Source organism: Petromyzon marinus, chromosome 57 (assembly GCF_048934315.1).
Source record: "Petromyzon marinus isolate PM22_M1 ecotype Great Lakes invasive population chromosome 57, UKy_Petmar_22M1.pri1.0, whole genome shotgun sequence".
NCBI classification, from domain to species: domain Eukaryota; kingdom Metazoa; phylum Chordata; class Hyperoartia; order Petromyzontiformes; family Petromyzontidae; genus Petromyzon; species Petromyzon marinus.
In genome coordinates this window covers 2,716,544-2,735,229 of record NC_133723.1, presented here as the reverse complement: position 1 = coordinate 2,735,229, position 18,686 = coordinate 2,716,544, and the positions used below count along the sequence as shown (strand labels likewise).

General features: G+C 48.7%; 1 protein-coding gene across 1 annotated transcript in view; it reads right to left on the bottom strand.

The window, feature by feature from the left end:
• Positions 1 to 344: 344 nt before the first annotated feature.
• Positions 345 to 18,686, bottom strand: part of LOC116954930 (uncharacterized) — a 33,329-nt gene continuing 14,987 nt past the window's right edge. The window contains exons 3-4 of the mRNA XM_032975762.2: positions 15,207 to 15,448; positions 345 to 14,184 (exon numbers count right to left, since the gene is read on the bottom strand). Of these exons, the coding sequence (XP_032831653.1) occupies positions 14,029 to 14,184; positions 15,207 to 15,448 (398 nt within the window). The 3' untranslated portion in view covers positions 345 to 14,028. The remainder of the gene's footprint in view (positions 14,185 to 15,206; positions 15,449 to 18,686) is intronic.

Here is an 18,686-nt window from a genome sequence, read left to right as displayed (position 1 = left end):
GTTGGGCGCAAGTGACTGCCAAAGCCAGCTGTTGAGAATAACGCAATTACGATCCCTAGCAGAGCCTCATGTGCCAGACGATTGATGACAGGCATCTCGGAGAGAAATGTTACGCAGACCAACGATTCATTTCAGCCGGGTCTCTCCGAGTCTACCACGCGGATAATATTTCCACACCCAGCACACCACATCCAGTACACCATCAAATTACTCTGGCTGTGGCTACCACGATTCACAGGGTCATCTACTGCAGTCTAAAACGGTGACCCGGGGTGGGGGGGGGGGGTGGAGGGAAATAAGCCCCTTGGCAGGAACGCACCATTACAACTCAGACGTGGCAAAAGTTTGGCAGTGACGGCTTGTTTATTTAACGCTTAAATTAACACCAAGCGGCACGCCGCGTCCACAGACACCCCCAACATCATCTCAGGTGACACACGCACGCACGCACGCGCGCGCACACACCTGGGCGCGCGCGCGCGTGCATCCAGCGGTGGAGACGTCCCTTCCCTCCCCCCCACCGCCTCATCTCATCCAGCAGTAGACAGAGAAAGCATCGTTCTATTATTTATCGAGGTGAGCTGGCAATTCACGAACAGAATAGTCACGGTGACATGCGCCAGCTTCCGAAGAGAAGGCGGTTCGAGATGACGGGGTTGGAAATGGTGAGTCACGCGCGGGTAAGGGGGAGGTTTGTATGTCTGTGCGATGGTGCTGAAGCATTCTTAATTATCTGCACGGTAAGAGTGGACACCACTCGTTGTTGTGGTGCGAGAGTGGACGACTGGGTTACAGGGCAGGCAACGCACGTCTGTGGTGACGAAACGTGGCGTGTGAGATACTGCGCGTGGCAGTGTCACATAAGCCGAACGGAAATTCAACACAAATTCATCAAATAATAACACCACCGCCCTACATAGTAAGAAGGCTATTGCCCGAAACGTCGCATATGATATATTTTCCCTTTTAGGGGGCACAGTGTTATTGACTTAAGTGATGTCCATCCATCTGCCACGCATTTATCTTGACTTGGGGGGGGGGGGTTGTGGCAGAGGGCACTTTTACACACTTTTATTTTGACTATCAGCTCTTTTGATTATAATTAACATAACCGGCATCATCATCATGGGTGCCTTGATCAGTAAGATTGAAATGTATATCTTTATCGAGGCAACTTTGTCCATCCGTAATTCATTACAGCATTCAATTGTATCATAAGCAGATGTTTATATATAGAGAGTATAACGCAATATAAATCTGTATCGGCCTGACCGTATCTCCATCAACATCACAACTCATGACCAAATTATATTCATTGCCAACATCAAAGCACCACTCTCATGATTTAATACCCACAAACCTGTCAACCCATACGGTTTACCAGCATTATTGTACAGGGAAATTGAGTTTTAAAGTCGTTTCACTACGGAGAAGATAAAATGTATCTAATTTGATTTAAAGCTTTCGTGACTGCAGGGATTCATATTCTTAGGTCTTTCGGTAAAGTCACGTAGAAGGGAAACCATAAAATAATAAAAATATAAAACAATCAAATTCTCACGACGTTTCGACTGCAACACAAGCAATCATCATCAGGTGTGAAAACCACAGCAAGAAAATTTAAAAAAAAGTGGTTTTCACACCTGATGATAATCATTGCTTGTGTTGCAGTCGAAACGTCGTGAGAATTTAATTGTTTTATATTTTTATTATTTTATTGTTTCCCTTCTACGTGACTTTACCGAAAGAACCAAGAATATGTATCTATTTGTTTGTGTTTCTCCGTTGTGATGGGACTTTGTAGGATGAACTTTGAGATTTATAAAGGGGCACGGGGTGACCAATAATGTCTGAGTTGGTCTGTAATCAGGTAGGAGGCACTGATAAGGGGGTTGACAGGTGTACTCATATCAGCTGATTCATGGCCATGAACACTTGTGCAACTTAAACATCATCACATCACCACAAACAATACGGCAACTTGCAATCATCACCGGCACCATCACGTGCGAGTGGCTGATGGTGGCTGCAGGAGGAGAATGTGACGAAGAGGTGAGTGGTGATGATGGACAGATGAGGATGTTGCTGCTGCTGCTGTGCAGTTGGGAGGGCAGAGGAGCGACGCTCACAACAACGAGCGGGCGGATAAAGCACAGCAAGTTGGTGGTTACATCTACCGTAGGTCATCTCAGTCTGTCAACCCGTGGCACCTGGGTCTGTCCAGAGACCTTCCTGTCGGCGAGAGCCTTCGACACTTCACGTGGCCTCAACGTGGCGCACCTAGCCTGGCACAGGCGTCGTGGTGACACCGCTGTCACTTAGTGGCGAATGGCGGCAGTGTTGGTGTTGGACGTGAGTGGTGATGGTGGCGAGGAGGATGATGTGAGTGGTGATGGTGAGGAGGAGGATGTGAGTGGTGGTGATTGTGAGAGGAAGATGTGAGTGGTGATGGTGAGAGGAGGATGTGAGTGGTGATGGTGGTGAGGAGGAGGATGTGAGTGGTGATGGTGGCGAGGAGGATGTGAGTGGTGGTTATTGTGAGAGGAAGATGTGAGTGGTGATGATGAGAGGATGATGTGAGTGGTGGTGATTGTGAGAGGAAGATGTGAGTGGTCATGGTGAGAGGAGGATGTGAGTGGTGGTGGTGATGGCGAGGAGGAAGATGTGAGTGATGATGGTGGCGAGGAGGAAGATGTGATGGTGAGGAGGAGGATGTGAGTGGTGGTGATGGCGAGGAGGAGGATGTGAGTGGTGGTGATGGCGAGGAGGAAGATGTGATGGTGAGGAGGAGGATGTGAGTGGTGGTGATGGCGAGATGAGTGGCGGGTGGAGTTGAAGACCACCACGGCAGCCATGACAAGGCGAAAGCGGCGTCTTCCCGCCATTCAAAAAAAATTCTAATTAATTTCCGAGTTGTTAAAATTCTGACAAATGTCGCTAACCTGCCTGACTTTACGTTACTGGGGTTCGTGAGCGCGTACATAACCTCGCACAAGTGTTATTTTGTAAAAGTTTAATTGCGTGCGGGGTGACCGCCACACTCCCCTCACGACCACCACCACCAGTTCGCGCCACTTTTCGCTATCGCATTCTCCGCAATTACAAGACGCACATGGGAAAGTAATCTTTGTACACACGCCGTCAATAAAAGTTATACACACCTGACCTCGGATTATAAAGACGCAGCCAATAAAGATAATCTACACAAATCTGGTCCCGCATACTGGATTATAAGACGCACCCCCCCCCACACCCTTCCCTAACCAACGTTATAATCCGAAGAATACGATGTTTTATACTCAATACGGCGTTCGATAACGGTATTTAAACGCAAACATTTGAAATCCGGAGAGAGAAAAGAATGCGGGATGAGGAAACAAATATGAATTAAACCTGACAAGAGAATAATTTACCTCACGAAACGTGGACGAAGGCCGATATCCTAACCGTGGCAAAGTCACGAAAGCTCACAAAGCCACAGCCAAAAGGGGCCGATAAAATCCAAGTACTCACAGCACGCGCACACACACACACGGAGAACAACAATAACAACAACAACACGCGCACGATTCGCTGGCACCATTACTTCACTATAAGAAGTGAAACTCGTAACGCAAACGCGGTTTAAATATATTGAAGCGCAAATTTGTGACCTCGTCATAATTCTATAGGATTCCCACGCACACGCGTGACTTTTAAAGTTTGTTAATTTAATTATACCTTTTTTGTAATCACCATTATTATTATTATTGCACTTTGATGGGAATCGCTTGGAGTTACCACCACCACCGATGTAACTGCGTCTCCCCGTGTGCTATGATGAAGGGGCCGTTGCCCGAAACGTCGCCTGTTACTGGTAGGAACGAAGTTGTAAACTGAGTGTACCAGCCTGCAATAGATTAATGTGTCCGTCCGTCCCCTTTCAAAAGCCCCATACTACCGTATACCGGGAAACAATTCCTCATTTTAAAATGCAATTGTTGTCATTGTTCGGCCCAGCCCTTAACGATTTTATGATACATTGCTCCAAAATGAGCAGATTTCAGTCAATAAGGATTTCACCATTCCATTCCTCTACAGAGGTTAATTTGTCCGAAGAACCCTCAACGATTTTGAGGGCAAAAAGGTGGGAAGACGCTCTCAATTTGCACAATTTTACGTAACAATGTCATAAAATTGCGCAAAATTCCAATGTTCCTACCAGCCCACCCTGCAGGGACCTGTTATATATTGCTCCCCCACTTTCGCTGTTAAGACCACACAGTTGTAATGGACGAGTGCGTTGTTGTTGTTGTTGATGACAACGCCTCAGCTCGATGGGCCTTCGGCGACGTGCACGGTTAATGGTGCAGTGCCACCATCTAGCGGGAGACTGAGACACCTTTACAATCACTCGATCATTTATTTATATACGTGACTTAACCAAAGATTAATCACTCGATCGTTGCCTTTGAAACACGGCAGGACAAATTTTTCTGCCGTAGCTGATCACTGTTACAACCAACGCTGTGGGTGATCACGATATAATTTTCTCCAATACCAAGGTCCTTCGCAAAACGACAGGTTATCATCAGAGATTTGTCCACGAGGCGATTCAGATTTACAAACACAGACACAATTTCAATCGAGAAGGTGGTTTCAAATTAAGCAACCATTAGAAAGATGTTCTAAATCGAACCAAACATTAAACTAATTTTCAGTGGTGCAGTATATTTATTCAGGTGGTGGCATTCCAAACTCCCAGGGTGGTGTATTATCATCTTGTGCTAATTCCAAGCGTTGTTAGTGGTGTGTCTCATGCTAATTTCCTTTGTCAAGGCGTTTTCTGTTTACCCCCTCACAGCTTAAAAGGAGGCGACCTGCGCTTGGCTTTCTTCACTCCAACGCTGTCCGCTGGACAGTTTGGTCCCTTCACCTGATGAAGGCCACTTGTGTTGTGGCCGAAACGTCGTGATTTTTGTTGTTTTATTTTTTACCTACGTGACTTTACCGAATAGAACCAAAGAGTAAAGAAATATGTTGTTCTTTAGGTCTTTCGGTAAAGTCACGTAGATAGGTTCACGGGAAAGAACAAAAACTACTACGACGTTTCGATCGCAACACAAGCGGTCGTCTTATTTTCCTGAAGACGGTCGCTTGTGTTGCGATCGAAACGTCGTGTTTTTTTCTTGTTCTTTTTGTTTGAGCTTATCTACGTGACTTCACCGAAAGAGCCAAAGAATATGAATTCCTGCGGTCACGAAAGCTTTAAGTCAAGGAGAAATCTGTTTAACTAAACTCCAAGTCAGGGGGGCCTATTTATCGACTAGGCCACAGTGCCATGGGCCTACCAAAACTAAAGGGCCCACAGGAAGAAACAAAAATGTGACCACGTTTTGTTGTTGTTGTTGTTTCTATGATAAACTACCAAAAATGTAACCAAGCTATCTTCTCATAATATGTTTTTGTAGGCTTACGTTGCTTTTGTTTCTCTCTCTCACACTAATTTCAGACGAAAACCTGCTCATCTGTGGCAGGAGCGGAGCCAGGGGGGAGTGTCAGGGGTGACATTCAGCGTATAAATGTACGACACTCGGTCTGGCGGACTCAGTGCAACTGCATTGTCAGAGCGTGTCCGCCAACCGATGGCGTCTACTAGTTCAACAGCCTGACTCTCTAAATCATTCTTGAAATTAAAATTTGTTGAATGTCACCCCGGCCTGAAATCCTGGCTCCGCGCCTGATCTGTGGCTCACTCGGCGCTCCCATCGAACGAGGGGCACGCAACACTAAAAAAGTGGCACCGATCGGCGGTAAACGTCGTCCGCACGGCGGCCCGACGAGGTTCCGCGTGGAGCAAGCCGGGGGGCGACATCGGTGACATTGGGGCAGCAGCAGCAGCAGTGCCAACCGTTGGAAAGTTATCACCGACGGCCTACGAAAGAGAAATTGCTTTGGGCTTACAAGGACCATAAATACGGCCCCGATTGCCAGTGCCGCGAGCTCTGATTGCCACGACGAGAGGGCTTCTGGGTGTGGAGAGAGTTCGTGTCGTTTTGGAATCGCTTCTCCGATTGCAGGAGGCGCAGACCGCAGTGGTTTTGCTATATGGGTCAGTCGTTTGGGTTGCATGGCCACGAACGGATTCCTGTGGCCTGCGTGCTTAATTTAGCCACTCAGGAAGGAGAAGATGTTGTGCATCGGGGCCCCCATGGGTTGACGTTTTGACGCGGTCGATGGTTTACGCCGCCAGTGCCTTCGAGGAGGAATGTGAAAGCCAAGAAAGAGGAAAGTTGAGGTGTTTGGGTCTCGAATGAGGAGGAGGTGTTTACTCTAAGACGCCGGCATTCTTCCACTCTTGGTTTGCCAGCAGCGTTCTCTTACCGGCACTCAATGTGGTTTTAGGAGACGTTTAAAACCAAACAAAAACCCCCAAAACTTATCTCCGTTGCTTTAAAAGTTAAACGGGTCAAGGTGCAGCCCTGCAATGACTCGCTCACACTCCTGCCGTCAGAAAGGCCTCCACCAGAGGGAGCTCTAGAGAAGCCCCCTCTAAACTAGCAGAGTACTGAGCCGCCTCTTCCTAGCTGGACTTGGAAGAGGCGGGAGCGAGCCACACCTTAGCTACTAAAATGTCGCTTCTTCTTGATAATGTGACTGTGAGATGGTCAGGTGGCAGCAGTGCTGGGTTTTCTCCGGCGTCTCCAGTTTATCTTCCCACACGAAAGCCAAACTCTCACTGCTAATGGAATTAATTCACGGGGCCAAACATCCCAAACTGTGGCAGGACCGTCCTAAGAAGTCTTGAGACTCGGTGAGACTTTCATGGATAAATAACTGACGTTTATTTTTTTTCTTCCTAAAAGCGTTAATGTTTGTAAAACCCTGAAGGTATCTACTATTGGAGTGGAGTAGTAATTCGGCACTGCTATGGAGGCGCAGACCCGCTCTGCCAAAACACAACGCAGAATGTATTTGAATTGCCCGATGGGGATTTTTGTTTGGCCGGGCCCGGCTGACGAATCGCTAATTTGCGCGAACCGCTATCGGTCGAACTGAAAAGAAAAAAAACCACAAGGTAAAAAAAACCCCCAAACACATCACAGCACCGTCACCAAAATTAATTACAGGTATAGAAAAATAATGATCGTACAAAAAAATACAGCACTTATTTTACACCAACCAAATGAAAACACCGACGAACATCTCCGTTCGTCCGAGTGAAGCGACTGTGTCTTTTTTTACAATCGCGCGCGCTTGCCGTGCACGATTTGTTTTCGGTTTCCCGCGAGATTTCTGTACAATTCACATTCATCGGCCACCACCGCAGCCACCACGGCTTCTGTCGGAGGGACCAAAGGGACCTCCATGCCCGTGCCGGTTCAAATCAGAACTCCCATCGATATCTGGCGGGAAAGAAAATGCCCCAAATTTGCAGAATATGCCGGCAAAAATGTGGTCGTCTTTCCACTAAAATTCCAGAGAAAGGTCTTTTTCCACCAACCCGTGGCGACATCCTGGGTTTACTTTCAGCTGGGTCTCTGTGGTCTGGCCACCCGAAAAATATTTCTGCATCTTGCACACCACATTCAGTACACCTCTCACTATGGCAGCTACGTGCCACCTACTCCAGTCTACCAGCGACTCGGAAAATATTAATTTATAAGTTCAGCCCCGGGCCAATGAAGCCCTGGGTCGATCGATGAGTTAGAGGCAACCCATCGAATCGGCCCCACACAAGACAGCCACCCAGCTTAGGCTACACCCACAACGACACTCACACGTGTCCCACGCCGACAGCGATCGCACGGGAACAGGGCACAGTGGCTGAGTGGCCTCACACAGCAGGGGCTTAATTCCAGCAGGGTCTGGATGCCGCACACCTTCTCGAGGGGCGCCACGGTGGCTAGGAGATGTTAACTATCTCGCCTGATTTACAGGAGGTCGTGGGTTCCATCCCGATCCTGACGCCTGCTGTATATTTGGGTTTTGCGGTGTCTCTCTCCCCGTGGTCACGGGGAATTTTCTCCGGGTCCTCCAGTTTTTCCCTCCAAATGTAGCAATATGCGTTTAAGAGTATTTGGCTGCTATACATTTCCACATGACAAGCCACTTTGACGAGGGGTCATTTGTGGCCAGGTCACTTCTGCAAATAAAGCTACTAGCTCAGTGGGCTCTACCTGCTAAATAAAAAAAATAGTAATCGAGCATACCTCTCGCAAGGGCTATGTCAATTAGACAATGATGACCTTAATTCGATGTAATATTTTCTTGTCAAGTGCAGAACCAAATGTACTCCGGCTAGCTTTTTTTTTCTTTCTCGCATGGTCGTTGGTGACCGGGGCTGAGAACATCAACTCACTTCACTTCGGGACCCGGTTTAATCACAGGCAGTGGCCGACACCCAGATTCGAATTCAGGAACTCGACGGGGCCGACTCAATGATCTCTGACCTCTGAGCCGCCAGGCCACTACCCGTTAAAAAAATGTTTTCTTAACTTCATTATTTTGGCCAGGAGCCCGCCACCCTCCTCCCACTCGCCCCCTCGATCCTGTTTCCAGACAAGCCTTTTATAGTCTTCCAGCGACCCGGAAAAATATTCCGTCAGATATTAAGCCCCAGGATTAGCAACCCAAACACATGCACAGTGGACCCAACGTGACCCGTTCGACACCTGCGGTTTGGGGGGCGCCCTACCAACGTGATGAATAATTGACTTGCTTAGCAATATAAATATCTGTGTCGTATAATAGTATGCTCTCGTTGCATTCATATTAATTTCTATCTATAAGGGTAGCTCATAAGTAACTGCATGGTAAGTGCCATGCAACTTGCACACACACACACATATACCGTATATATGAATTAATATAATCTCTCTTGTTAAGCGCCTGCTTGTAATTGCCCAGCTGTAGAACGTCACGATATATAATGTGCAACTCGGCATAAACACGTAGTTTTTAAATTATTACGTAACCCCGTTACATCGAACCCTGCTTATTATAACGACCCCCACCCACCCACCACCATTCATAAAGAACATAGCTGCAGGAGCACCAACTTCCCGTGTGGACTTATGATTCCATGCAGTGATCGCACTACGATCGCAGAGACCCCGTGTACAGCGATCGTGCACGCTGCGAAACGTCAATTCCTCCTCGATCGCTGTGCTCCGAGCGATCGTTCTGCTCCCAGCGATCGTTCACCCAGGACTCGCTTGGTGAGTCCACCGCGGTGTCGTCTAGTGAGTGAGCGCGCAAGCGAGTTAGTTTATCGCTATAAATTGTGAACTATATATATAAGATAGTGAGCTACCTAGGGTGTAGTTCTACAGATAATGTGGGGCTATCAGTGGACCCGTCTGTGTCATGTTTTCATTTTGCATTTGAACAGGAGATCCAAACAAATGAACATTTACACGCGATGTGTCAATGTTCCAAATGATTTCTTTAAATGCGCCCGTTCAAATTGTGATTAAACTCGTTACAGTGAATACCCTGATATAGTGAATGCTCCCGTTTTAGTGAACACCTTGATACAGTGAATACCCCTGTTATAGTGGACACCCTGATAGAGTCGCGAACTTTCTCTCAGATCCGCGAGTGGTTCACCAAAACGAAGTAACAGCGCCTGTATCTCGAAGTGGTGTAACGATGCACCGGTACATCAGTGTTATTCCTTGAGCTCAAGGAATAACACTCGCATTCGCGCGTAAGAATCCACGGGTCTCGGCTCGTTCTGCGTTGCGTGCAATTGGTTTTGGAGTCACCGCCACCGTCCGTCAGCCCCCTCCTGCAGCCGATTGGAAGAGGTGCTACGTGCACCGTGATGTGAACACAGAGAGATGGATTCTTCGATTCTCGAGTGGCATTGCGACCCCCCCCCCCCCCCCCCCACCAATTGCCACGAGATTCCCCGGTGGCAAAAAGGGGGACATTTACCTCTATTCCACTGGCGCATCCGGTGGGGGCAGTGCCGAGTCAGCGCAGCGGCACGGGTTCAGGAAGACACGGCGGTTTGCTTTTCCCACCGCGCAAGCCGAGCCGTGCCGCCGACGTCACACGGGCGACGTGGACACGCGCGCGGCGACACCGTCATTGAGATTCGAGCTGACCGACGGCGCGCGCAATGGACACGCGATCAGCCCAGAGCCCGGCAAGCCCTTCTTGGGCCTCGGAGTCTCGTGTGAGCCGGGCGTTGCGCGGCTTCGGTTTTGCGGCTCGGCTCGGTAAATCGGCAGTCGAAACGCCGCCCGGCGGCCGGGTGCTGGGCCCCGACTCGGATGTGCTAGGAGAAAAAACATGAGCGCGGTCTGTTCTCTTGTAACGCCGCGAGTGGTTTTCATAACGCGATGAATGTATTAGGGAACACGTTTTTTATATATTTCTATAACGCGGACGCGAATTGGATATAACGCGATCGAGTGAACGGAACTACGTCGCGCGAGCGGGAATAAGCGGGTCGTACGGCTGCCTCGGTGTCGCGTCGCACAAGGCGGGATGCTGCTGGATGCCTCCAGATGCTTCCCGCGCGCCTCAAGTCTTTGTTCGGCCTGCGTGCGCATATCATCGCGTATGATCGCGGACTGTGCTTTACCCCTCTATATTATATACCATTTGTGAACACGCAATTGTTCCGTAACGCGGCGTTCTTCGGGATACGCAACGACCGCGTGATAGAAGGACAGACTGTATGGAGCGACCGCAAGCTTCAGCTATTGCCGATGCCAGCACATGCTCGCTCGCACATTCAATGTAAACGCAGATGCCTCCGATGAACACTGCACTGAGTCCGCATTCCCTCGTACGGACTCCTGTCTTCCCACAACGCGTGCTCGAGGGCCCGTTGCAAAAACCACCAACGCCCCGCGGGCGGCCGTGCGGTGTACAGAAATACGTCTTTGTATCACAATTCTTGGTCCCCTTTCGTCAGGCTCCTTTACTAAATAAGTTTAAGTTTCACGCGGTACACAAATATAGTAGCATCTGTCAAACACACCTACGACGATTGTACACCCGAGTGCAGATTACTGCACGGTTTTTTTTCAGCTTCAGCCTTTTAGCACGACTGTACAGGGTACATCAATGCCCTGATTATCTCCCTCCCTTCCTCCGGGCTCCCACGTGGAATGTTAATGCTCCATATAACTGCCGCTGCGGTACATTCAGCACACTAGCCAGAACGCTCGTCATTACCGGCTACGGGGGATTGCCGAGGGCCAGTCCGCGACCCCGCCGGGCGATCAGTTACACGGAACCGAGTCGATAATGTGCGCGTGTCAACAAACGTCTCCGCAAGCAGTTGGGAGCAGTTGCGCAACCGGCCGCTTAAGGCGGGTCCACAGCTGAAGCAGTCAGTCTCATGCAACTTGGTCGCATGCACCTGGATCGCCTGTATGCGGACGATCATATCTGCAAGCGGTTGCAGGAAGCATTTGCTCAATGGTCCACTTAAGGTGGGACACATGCGTGGTTCGGGTACGGTCCCCCCTGTTCAATTTCACCCCCCCCCACCCCATCCCTCTCAACTATTCGTAGCGCGGCGCTTGAGCCCCCTCCGGCCCACGCGGTGCCTGCACAGCACTCGGCTAGCTACGCCGCGAGCGTGGACCCGGCGCAAAGCGTTTGCGAGCGAAAGAGAAGCGTGGTTGGGGAGGGAAGGGGCAGGAATCAGGAGCGCAGAAGTTTCGGTACGACAGTGAATAGTTCCCCGTGCTGCCCCCCCCGCGTAGCCACCGCAGTAACCTATAACACCTGTTATGCACGGGCGATCGCCCCACCCATCCAAGCATCATTGTCTTCCGAGATCGGACGAGATGATTTGGTTAACCCTGTCATGAATTTCATGAAAAAAAACCCCTCTGAGACATGTTTCCTCGGTTAGAGTGAGCGGCTCTCAATCGGAAGGTTGTTAGTTTAAATCGTGATTTGGGGCAGTGGGGGGGGGGGAAGTGGAGTGGCGGTGCCATCATTCCTCCCTCTGGGGTCAACAAAATGACAACCACTTTATTGTGGGGAAATCAACGGGTGATTTTGTTATGGACAGACTCGCCCCGCTGCCATTGGAATGTGGAACTTCCACCAACCCCTTTTCACAGAGCTGTGAATGGCAAACGAGCACCAATGACTCAACGCTCACTCCGAGTGGCAAGTCACTTCCATCGCGTTGACTTTTCCCACCCCTGTGTCTGTCTCTCGTCACGCGACACCACAGCGGTCCACCGCGGTGGACGCGATGCGCGGGCGGGTTAAACCGAGGGCGATGTCGGAATTTTTGTCCGCGAGGTCGGCGGGGCCTTGCCGTGGGCGCGCAAATTAAATCGCCGACGCTCGCCGTGCTCACGGGGGGCTCTCAGCCGGGGGCCCCGATCTGCGCGGGTTCGCCAGCGCCAAATCTATTGGGCGGGGAGGTGGAGGGTGGGGGGGGGGGCGGACGATTGACACGTATCGCACGGTGGCCTCGTCGGGGGAGCCAGCGGGATGGGGAATTCGCCCGCCGTTTGGTGTGGCCGTGCCCGCGACGGGCGGCTCTCGCGCCGGCTCCGAGTGACGCGCATTTTGTTCGTCCGTTTCAATTTTTTTTAACCGAGCTATCGCCATCGCCGTCGTGCGGCGGAGAATCTGTTGGGGATCGCTGTGCGGTCTCGCAGAGCTACCTGTGAAATCCCTTGCAGGGTGACCTCTGAACCCCACAGTCGATGGAAGCACCTTCCCGCCCGCTTTGAAGCCGTATATATGCTCGTGGCATGACGGTCAAGTCGATATTTTTAATCTTAAGAGTTGGGACTTTGCCAAATTGAGCGCAGAATACAAGTTTGAAGTCATGGGTTGTTATTTATTTTGGGCAGTCATTGGTGACCTGGCTGAGACCATTAGCTCATTGCACAACTCGGTCCACGTATGTGGACCATTATGCGAGTCTATGGGTCTCTACGTGAGTCTGTGGGTCACACTATGCGAGTCTATGGGTCACACTATGGGAGTCTATGGGTCTCTACGTGAGTCTATGGGTCACACTATGTGAGTCTATGGGTCTCTACGTGAGTCTATGGGTCACACTATGCGAGTCTATGGGTCTCTACGTGAGTCTATGGGTCACCCTTTGTGAGTCTATGGGTCACACTATGTGAGTCTATGGGTCTCTACGTGAGTCTATGGGTCACATTATGTGAGTCTATGGGTCTCTACGTGAGTCTGTGGGTCACACTATGCGAGTCTATGGGTCACACTATGGGAGTCTATGGGTCTCTACGTGAGTCTATGGGTCGCACTATGCGAGTCTATGGGTCTCTACGTGAGTCTATGAGTCACACTATGCAAGTCTATGGGTCTGTATGTGAGTCACTGGCGACCATGCTGAGACTGCTTCACTTAGGAACCTGGTTTAATCACCGTAGTTCAGAGGCTGAAACCTGCAGTTAAACCCAAGGACTCAGAAGTACCGGCTCAACGTTTCTGACCTCTGAACCACTTGGTGGCTTCCTTTAATATAATTTAGACGACGACACGACGATGACGGCTAGTCACGATGAAACCCGATCATGCTACCGCAGCAACGCAGAGACACATGCTGGTGAGCCAGCGGAGCCGGTGTGCGTGCCCACTCAGCCTGAACGCCTGCGATGGCTCCGTTTGTGCTTTCGAGGCCCTACGCTCGCCCGGTGGCTACGCCCCGGCGATTGGGATCACGGTGTGGGGGGTTGCAAAGGAGGTCTGGCGGGGGCGAGCGAGCCCGCGAGCCCGACAGCAGATTGTGCAAAGTTTGGAGGACGTGGCGACCGAACCCGGCCGTCTCGTGGCAATAGTGCGACGCGCCCTGCCCGCGGCGCTTCGCGGCCGGCGCCGGTTAATCTGGGACGGAGGCCGGAACGCACGCGGGCCCGCCGCTGCGTTGCAACCGGCGGCCGTGGATTCCGGGAGTCGCTGGGCTCGCCGAGCCGGGATCCGGGAAAACCCGCCGGGGGTGCCGGGCGCCGCCGACGCCAGCGCCAACTCTCCACCGCCTCCCTCCCGCGGACGCGGCGGCGACGCGCGCGGCCGGGGCCGGGATCAGAACTCGATCTTGCAGGCGGGGAAGGACTCGCTCTGCATGACCACGGTGCTGCTGCTGGCGAGCACCATGATGCCCAGCTCCCGCTGACGCTCGTGCGTCTCCTGGTACCAGCCGCGCACGGCCGCCGTGTCGTACGTCGGAATCAGCGTCACCTGCGCGCCCGAAACAAAACGCGGCCGGCGTCGGAGTCGGCTGGCAACGAACGAACGCTGGCGCGAGAGTGGAGTGGGAGGAGCGGAAACGGAGGCCGCTCTTATCCTTTCGGATTCGTCATGATGAAAAAATAAGAATAGGTACTCCTTGGTTCTTTCGGTAAAGTCACGTAGGTATAAAATAAAGTAAATCACGACGTTTCGGGTGCAACACAAGCGTCCGTCATCAGGTGGGAAAGCGTGATCAGCTGCTGAGGCAGACTGTTTTAAAAGGTTTTAAATGGGTGTAGTTCAAGGGTCATAAATAATTGCCCGGGGCTAGTGATGTTCATGTGAGAAATTAGCATGATGTTAATGTGAGAAATTAGCATGATGTTAATGTGAGAAATTAGCAAGTAGCTGTAACATCGGAGAGCGGCCTCCTCGACGAGGGCAAGGAAGTGGCTATGTCAATGTGAGAGATTAGCATGTTAATGTAAAATCGAAGAGTGGTGCAATCCAAAGGCATGAGAGTGCAACCCAAAGGGTGCAATCCAAAGGACATGTGAGCATGAGAGTGCAATCCAAAGGACATGTGAGCATGAGAGTGTAATCCAAAGGACATGTGAGCATGAGAGTGCAATCCAAAGGACATGTGAGCATGAGAGTGCAATCCAAAGGACATGTGAGCATCTGAGTGCAATCCAAAGGACATGTGAGTATGAGAGTGTAATCCAAAGGACATGTGAGTATGAGAGTGCCATCCAAAGGACATGTGAGCATGAGAGTGCCATCCAAAGGACATGTGAGCATGAGAGTGCAATCCAAAGGACATGTGAGCATGATAGTACAATCCAAATGCATGAGAATGCAATGCCCGAAAGTGGTAAAGCCTTTTATTATAGTATCATCATTTTGATCCTGGCAAAAAAAGGTCCCATTAGAATCGTTCGTTATCGTTTGTTTATCATTGTCTGTCATCGTTCCACCGCCCCCCACCCACCACATTACGGTGGCGGAGGGGGGGGGTCCACCTCTCTCACCGTGTGGTCGACTCCCCACTCGGCCCGGCCGGCCAGCAGCGCGTCGAGCGTGGCGCGGCCCGGCGCCCTCGAAGCACCACCCGCGGCACCGCCGGCGTCGTTCCCGCTCAGCACGTAGTGCGTCGCCCGCACGCGCCGGAAGAACTCGGCGTCCACTTGCCCCTGTGCCCCGTGAGCGGGGATGTAGGCCAGGTCCACGTACACTGTGGGGGGTGCCGTGCCACCCGCGCTACCCCCACCTCCTGGGTCGGGGTTAGGGGGTCAGACGTCAACGGATGGCGAGGGTCAGCGTAATACAGCAGAACCCCTCCATAGAGCCCAATGTGTAGTGTATAGTAGTGTATAGTGTAGTGTATAGTAGTGTAGAGTAGTGTATAGTGTAGTGTATATGGTAGTGTATAGTGTAGTGTATAGTAGTGTATAGTGTAGTGTACAGTAGCATAGTGTATAATGTAGTGTATAGTAGTGTAGTGTATAGTGTAGTGTATACTAGTGTAGAGTCGTGTAGTGTATAGTGTAGTGTATAGTAGTGTATAGTAGCATAGTGTGTAGTAGTGTAGTGTATAGTAGTGTATAGTGTAGTGTATAATAGCATAGTGTATAGTAGTGTATAGTGTAGTGTATAGTAGCATAGTGTAAAGTAGTGTGTAGTGTATAGTAGAGTAGTGTATAGTGTAGTGTATAGTAGCATAGTGTATAGTAGTGTAGTCTATAGTAGTGTATAGTGTAGTGTATAGTAGTAGTGTATAGTGTAGTGTATAGTAGAGTAGTGTATAGTAGCATAGTGTATAGTAGTGTAAATTGTAGTGTATAGTAGTGTAGAGTAGTGTATAGTAGTGTTGTGTATAGTAACATAATATAGTCGCGTAGTGTTTAGTAGATTAGTGTATAGTCGTGTAGTGTTTAGTAGAGTAGTGTATAGTAGTGTAGTGTATAGTAGTGTAGTGTTAAGTAGTGTAGTGTATAGTAGTGTTGTGTATAGTAACATAATGTATAGTCGTGTAGTGTTTAGTAGAGTAGTGTATAGTAGTGTAGTGTATAGTAGTGTATAGTGTAGTGCATAGTAGCATAGTATAAAGTAGTGTATAGTGTAGTGTATAGTAGTGTATAGTGTAGTGTATAGCAGCATAGTGTAGAGTAGTGTATAGTGTAGTGTATAGTAGCATAGTGTAAAGTATAGTGTAGTGTATAGTATTGTAGTGTATAGTGTAGTGTATAGTAGAGTAGTGTATAGTAGCATAGTGTATAATAGTGTAGTGTACAGTAGTGTATAGTGTAGTGTATAGTAGTGTAGTGTATAGTAGTGTAGTGTACAGTAGTGCAGTGTATAGTAGTGTAGTGTATAGTAGTGTAGTGTACAGTAGTGTAGTGTATAGTAGTGTAGTGTATAGTGTAGTGTATAGTAGTGTAATGTATAGTAGTGTAGTGTATAGTAGTGTAATGTATAGTAGTGTAGTGTATAGTAGAATCCCTCTTCACGACCACCTCTGTTATTGACTCATCACTTGATTACGGGCTTCCATAGAGCCCAATATGTAGTGTATAGTAGTGTAGTTTATAGTAATGTATAGTAGTGTAGTGTATAGTAATGTATAGTAGCGTAGTGTATAGTAATGTATAGTAGCGTAGTGTATAGTAGTGTAGTTTATAGTAGTGTATAATAGTGTAGTGTATAGTAATGTATAGTAGTGTAGTGTATAGTAATGTATAGTAGCGTAGTGTATAGTAGTGTAGTTTATAGTAGTGTATAATAGTGTAGTGTATAGTAGTGTAGTGTATAGTAATGTATAGTAGTGTAGTGTATCGTAGTGTAGTGTATAGTAATGTATAGTAGTGTATAATAGTGTAGTGTATAGTAATGTATAGTAGTGTAGTGTATAGTAATGTATAGTAGTGTAGTGTTTCGTAGTGTAGAAGAGAACCCCTCTTAACGACCACCCCTGTGAACAATTAATCGCTTAACGACGGGTCTCCATAGAGCCTAATGTATAGTGTTTAGTAGTGTCGTGTATCGTAGTGTATAGTGTAGTGTATAGTAGCATAGTGTATAGTAGTGTAGTGTATAGTGTAGTGTATAGTAGCAGTGTACAGTAGTGTAGTGTTTTGTAGTGTATGGTGTAGTGTATAGTAGCATAGTGTATAGTAGTGTAGTGTATAGTGTAGTGTATAGTAGTGTAGTATATAGTAGTGTAGTCCCAGGCTATATCGGGGCATCGACGCTTCTGCTCGGAGGAGCAGCTCGCGTTTCCACAGGGGAGCGATTGGGAGAGGGGATGAGTGGTTCAGAATGGGGGATAGCCAAACAGAAATCACGTGATTTACGGGAGGCTTGAGCTGATTTACATTTACAGGGTGGGCGATATATACCTGACCTGTTTCGATGACGTTCGTGTAAGTCATCAATTTTTCTTCCGGTTCCGTTCCAATGACGTACACATACGGCATTGAAACGGACGTCATCGGAACGGAACCGGAAGAAAAACTAAAATAATAGGTTTTCCCCTTTTTTCTGGTAACAAAACAGGTGTTAAGATGGAAAAACACCAAACTGAAACCTTTTACAAGGAATCATGTCTGCATTAACCACAATACTTGTGGTCAGAATGCAAACAAAAAACATACTCTGATAATGTATGCATTGGCTTTGAAACTGATTGGTCCACACCAGAGACAGCTTTCTTTTGAGCCTCGTCTCAAAACGGTGTTAGACCAGAGGACGCCAAAAGGCGTACAGCCAAAAGACAATGCCACCGTCAGAGTAATGAGAGCTCGGGGTGAGCAGATACATCATGGGACCTCCTTTGCCAGTACCAAAATATGATAATTGGTTTTCCCCTTTTTTTCTGGCAACAAAACAGGTGTGTTAAGATGTTATAACACCAAACTGAAACCTTTTACAAGGAATAACGTCTGCATTAACCAGAATACTTGTGGCCACGACTCGAACAAAATCCTCCCCCCCTTCCCCCTTCCCGTGCCTATATAAAGCCACAACAACAAATCATTTTCTCACCTGATGATGGACGCTTGTGTTGCGACCGAAACGTCGTATTTCTTTTATTATTTTTTCTATCTATGTGACTTTGCCGAAAGAACCAGAGAGTATGGATTCCTGCAGTCATGAAAGCTTAAAATCAAGACCAAAAAACATACTCTGATAATAAATATCTCACACCGTTTTGAGACTAGGCTCAAAAGAAAGCTGTCTCTGGTGTGAACCAATCAGTTTCAAAGCAATGCATACATTATGAGAGTATGTTTTTTGTTTGCATTCTCACCACAAGTATTGTACTTAATGCAGACATGATTCCTTGTAAAAGGTTTCACTTTGGTGTTTTAACATCAAAACACAGCTGTTTTGTTGCCAGAAAAAAAGCGGAAAACCTATTCTCATATTTTGGTACTGGCAAAGGAGGCCCCATGATGTAGCTTCAATCAACTGTCTGCCAGTAAAGTCTTAAGGACCATTCGGCAGGGTGG